This window comes from Rousettus aegyptiacus, unplaced genomic scaffold (assembly GCF_014176215.1).
Source record: "Rousettus aegyptiacus isolate mRouAeg1 unplaced genomic scaffold, mRouAeg1.p scaffold_m13_p_1, whole genome shotgun sequence".
In the NCBI taxonomy this organism is placed as follows: domain Eukaryota; kingdom Metazoa; phylum Chordata; class Mammalia; order Chiroptera; family Pteropodidae; genus Rousettus; species Rousettus aegyptiacus.
In genome coordinates, this window is record NW_023416284.1 from 161,441,974 (window position 1) to 161,447,151 (window position 5,178).

General features: G+C 37.6%; 1 protein-coding gene across 1 annotated transcript; it reads left to right on the forward strand.

The window, feature by feature from the left end:
- Positions 1 to 3,306: 3,306 nt before the first annotated feature.
- Positions 3,307 to 4,338, forward strand: LOC107507516 (trace amine-associated receptor 6). Its single transcript, XM_016138618.2, has one exon. The coding sequence runs from the start codon at positions 3,307 to 3,309 to the stop codon at positions 4,336 to 4,338; it is 1,032 nt and encodes a 343-aa protein (XP_015994104.2).
- Positions 4,339 to 5,178: the final 840 nt, after the last annotated feature.

The following is a 5,178-nucleotide window of genomic DNA, read 5'->3' on the forward strand; positions in this document are numbered from 1 at the left end:
ATTTTGACCATCTTACATAGCGTGTAGTAGTAGTGGTATATTGTTGAGAATCTGTTTATGTTATCATTGGGCTTTAATGTATCCACTTTGGTGAATTGTCCATGAACATTTGCCCATTTTTAATGAATTTTAAAGTGTTCTTACTATTGAGTTGACTGTTCTTTAGAAATATGTGTTATGAATATTGGACTTTCATTTTTTGAGCATATTTCTTAAAGAGTAGAAGGTTTAAATTTTGATGAACACTGATGATAAATTTGTTGTGTCACGACCATTATTTTCCATGCTTCTAGAGTTTTTATAATTTTAGTTCTTATAGGTCTCTGATTCTTTTCATATTATTTTAAATACATTGTGATGGGAAGACTGAGATCTTTTATTATTAGTAGAAGTAGTATTTGGATATTCTGTAATTCAAGCAGTATTTCTTGAAAAGACTGTTCTTTCTCTAGAAAACGATGTTTGTTCTTTTGCCAAAAACCATTAACAATACATGTGTGTCTCTATTTCTGGACTCTATTCTAATCCATTAATTTCTGTATCTATATTTCTGTCAACGCCTTATTGTCTTGCCTGAAACACCAAAGTAAGTATTAAAGCCAGGTTCTGTATTCTTCGATTTTTATGTATTGATTGATTGATTTTCTTAAAAGATTTTATTTTCTTTTATTTTCTCCCCTCTTCAATTCCCGCCATGCCTCCCCAACTTCCACCCCTGATTTATGGTTCTTGCCTTTTCCCCTTAAGAACTGAATCCCTGAAGGCGGGGTGTCCACTCCCACATGCTCCTGACGTGCTCCTGGGGTCTGGCGTACCCCCGGTATAGTCCGTGGCTCTACTTGGGGTGAACCCAGGAATTCTTGAGCATAAAGCAGACATGGTAACAACTACTTTATGAAGCCACCCCCTAAATACCACCTTTGATATTAAAATTATTAATAGGGCAGCAGTTCTAAAAAACTTGGGTTTCAGAAATATCAAGCTGGCTAAATAATTAGGGAAACCAACAAGTAATTCCCAAACATTTACTCTAACCCAATAAGAGCTGGGAGAAAAAAAAATGGGAAGATATCTAACACTTTGTTTTATAAATCAATTTATTGGGATTAGCGTTTGTCCAGATTCTTTTTGGAATAAGCTCCATTTCTCCCCTACTCCCACTTCCAGACCAGAGGACGCTAGGCCCTCATCTCTCTCTTTCTCTCTCTGTCTATCTTTCTTGCCGACATACTATATTTATACATTGTTTTCATCTGCTGACAAATGTCTGAAATCCCTAGCTATTGATCTATTCATTCTCCTTTATTTTTTTCTGATGTATATTATGCCATTACATTACAAATATTGAAGTAGTATTTTGGTCTTAACCTTTTTTGGAAAATTTTTGTCTACGCTTTCCTGTCTAGGTGTTTATTTCACTATCATAAACTATTGTCTTTCAACTTTATAATACTATTCCAATATGTGTTCATATAACCATTCCTCTGTGTACTTCTTTAAAGTTATTTTCCTCCTCAGCACTGAAAGCTTCATGAAGCTAAGGATCATATCTCCTTGTTTCATTACTTTGCATCCTACTCAGGGCTTTCAATAAATATGTATTAAATAGAACAATTCATTAATGAATAATTCTCAGAATAATGGAGGGAGATAAAAATTATTTCTTTACCAAAAGTGGAAGTGTTTTATGATACTTTTTTATTGCCTAGAATAATAGTTCTCAGTGGGGCAGACTATTTAGCCATATGTGCCCAGAGGACATTTGTCAACATATAGACACATTTCTGTTTTTCACATCTGGGGAGATTTTATCGGCATCTACTGGCACCTAGCAGTAGGGATCCTGCTAAAAGTCTGCCAATGTGCAGGACAGATCTTCATAGCAAGAAGTTATCTGAACTCAAGTGTTCATAATGCTGAATTTGAGAAAGCCTGGCCTAGACCTCTGTCTTTATAAGCACTGACACTACAAAATTAGGCTTTCAAAAATATTAGAGGGAATCTAAAAGATTATTCAGTTCAGAGTGTTAAATTTCTTAAGTAGGAATCAGATGGCTTGATGAATGAATAATATTCCCCATGGCACTCTTGTACCTTGAAAAGCAAGTTCACAAACATCTCTAAGGTCATAGCTCTGCAGTAAGAAGAGTCTGAGCCCTTCTTTAGGACAGCCGAATGAGGCTTTTCCTTGCCTTGCAATGTTCCAGCATTCCAGGGATGGGAAATTACCAGTAATGTGTTCCCATTTCACAGCTTTCTTCTCGTTGTTCCTTATTTGACTTCTTTTAGCATTGAGAACAAGAAGTTCTATCACCTAAAACCACAAACCAATGTGCAGTTGGAGGGTTTACAGCCCTTTTCTCACATTCAGGGAAACACCTGGCAAATATTCTTCCAGTGAAAATGTCCTGAGATGAGAACTAAACTCTTTTCTTCCAGTACCTCAAAATGCTGGTGTGTATAAGTATCATGGTTTTGTTTTGTTTTTTTTAATGCTTTGGAGTAATATATTCCATCAATCTCAAGTGGTCCTCAATGTACCTTTTCTGTTTGTTGGTAACCACTGCGGATGCAAAAACATGACGCATAGCAGGAGAGAACAACTAAGTACTGATACTAACTGCATGCACCCTACTGTATCTCTAACCGAAACCCAATAAGGTGGCCTGTCAATATTGAGAACAGGAGAACTGCTCAAGTCTATGAAGAAAAAATGTATTTGCCCCAAGAAATACAACAACTAACCTAATTTAATGTACAGAGCTGTTTTGAAGAATAACTTTCTTAATAATCATTGTTAAGAAATCATTGTTCAATTTCACACCTTGCACTGCCGGGACTCCATCTAGGGATTTGCCCATTGTTGGCGTCTATTTAGGAGGAAGGACTGCATGCTTTAGGCAGGAACCTACGTCAGACAACCCGGAAACAGACAAGAGGCGATCCTTCAGCCTTATAATACCTTCCTAGATTAGTGCCTGTGGTAAAGAGGAATTCTGGAGGTAAAAATAAAAACATATATTTTGACCAAAAGGTAGTTTATCAGATGAAAGGAAACAATCACTGGTTTAAATTAACTCCTAGTAATCTTGTACCTATAATTTTTATTGGATCGTATTTCTTTAAACATTTGAGATTTACAATACAAGCTGGTAAATTGAAGAAAACATAAGTAGTAACAGCTGATAATTATCTCACTCATCCAGGTGTATTTATGATTTCTCCGTCAGAAGTATTCAAATTAGAATCTCATATTTCTCGTGATAATCAAAAAGACCGACGTCTTCCAATGTAAAGAGAAGCGTCATGAGCAGCAACTCGTCCTCAGCTGCAGCTGCGGAGCTGTGCTATGAAAACGTGACCGGTTCCTGTGTGAAAACGCCCTACTCGCCTGGACCCCGCCTGGTTCTCTATGCACTGTTCGGCTTTGGGGCAGCGCTGGCCGTGTTTGGAAACCTCTTGGTCATGATTTCAGTCCTGCACTTCAAGCAGCTGCACTCTCCAACCAACTTTCTCATCGCCTCCCTGGCCTGCGCTGACTTTCTGGTGGGCATCACCGTGATGCCCTTCAGCATGGTCAGGTCCGTGGAGAGCTGCTGGTACTTCGGAGACAGATTTTGTACCCTTCACAGTTGCTGTGATGCAGCATTTTGTTACTCTTCTCTCTTCCACTTGTGCTTCATCTCCATCGACAGGTACATTGCTGTTACTGACCCTCTGCTCTATCCTACCAAGTTCACTGTGTCTGTGTCAGGAATTTGCATCAGCATCTCCTGGATCCTGCCCATTGTATACAGTGGTGCTGTGTTCTACACGGGTGTCAGTGATGATGGGATGGAAGAATTAGTAAGTGCTCTCAACTGTATAGGTGGTTGTCAAATTCTTATAAATCGAGACTGGGTTTTGGTAGATTTTCTGTTATTTTTCATACCTACTCTTGTTATAATCATTCTTTATAGTAAGATTTTTCTTGTGGCTAAACAACAAGCTATAAAAATTGAAAATCTTGGTAGTAAAGCAAAGTCATCCTCAGAGAGTTACAAAGCCAGAGTGGCCAAGAGAGAGAGGAAAGCAGCTAAAACCCTGGGGGCTACAGTGCTAGCATTTATGATTTCGTGGTTACCTTATACTATTGACTCACTAATCGATGCCTTTATGGGCTTCATAACTCCTGCCTATGTTTATGAGATTTGCTTATGGTGTGCTTATTATAACTCAGCCATGAACCCTTTGATTTATGCTTTGTTTTATCCTTGGTTTAGGAAAGCTATAGAAGTCATTTTAAGTGGGAAACTTCTGAAAGGTAGCTCAACAAACATTAGTTTATTTTCAGAATAAATGTAAGCACTAAGTTAAGAAATTTAATGATCTTTTCAAAATTTTGAAGTAATGATGAAATTATATATAAGAAATCATAAAACCTTTCGAAATTGGGGAAATAGTTTTCAGATTAGCCAGGAACGAAGTCATGAGACAATTTCTCTATTAAAATATTGGAAAGGTATTCACTGCACTAAATAAATAGTAAATGATAAAGTGACTTACATATGTCAATTGTGTCAATGCTCCATACACATTCTTACCACAGGTTCTGGTTTCTTCCAACTGTATTAAATTCTTAATTTCATTTTACTTGTGAAATCTCTAATCATCTTCTCTGTGATGCTGAACTCTCATTTATCTTCAGAAAGTCTTTCTTCCTCCTCTTTGCCACACTATTCTGCTTTGCTAGGGTCATCATAATTGAAGAGCACAGAAGGGGTGGCTTAAAAAAGAGAAATTTATTTTCTCACAATTCCAGACACCACAATTCTAAGATCAAGGTGTCAACAAGATCCATTTCTTCTTAGGAGCCCCCCTTTAGACTTCCTCTGCATCCGTCCTCAACTAGTCTTTCTTCCATGTGTGTCTGTGACCCTATTTCCTCTGTTTATAAGAACACTAGTTCTATTAAATTAGGGCTCACCCTAAAACCCATAATAACATAATTACCTTGTAAAAGACCTTATCGCTAGATATGGTAACTTTCTGAAGTACTGAGAGTTTAGGACTTTGACATATGTTTTTTGGGGGATAGGATTCAGCCCATAGTAGACACAGCCCAGGTACGGTGACACTATTCAATGGTCTGTTTGTTTGCTCCTCCCTTGTGACTGTTTCTCCCTGTTCTTTTAATGT

What these genes read in the sequence shown, in the direction of transcription:
- LOC107507516 (XM_016138618.2), top strand. Translation starts at nt 3,307, where the DNA reads ATGAGCAGCAACTCGTCCTCAGCTGCAGCTGCGGAGCTGTGCTATGAA.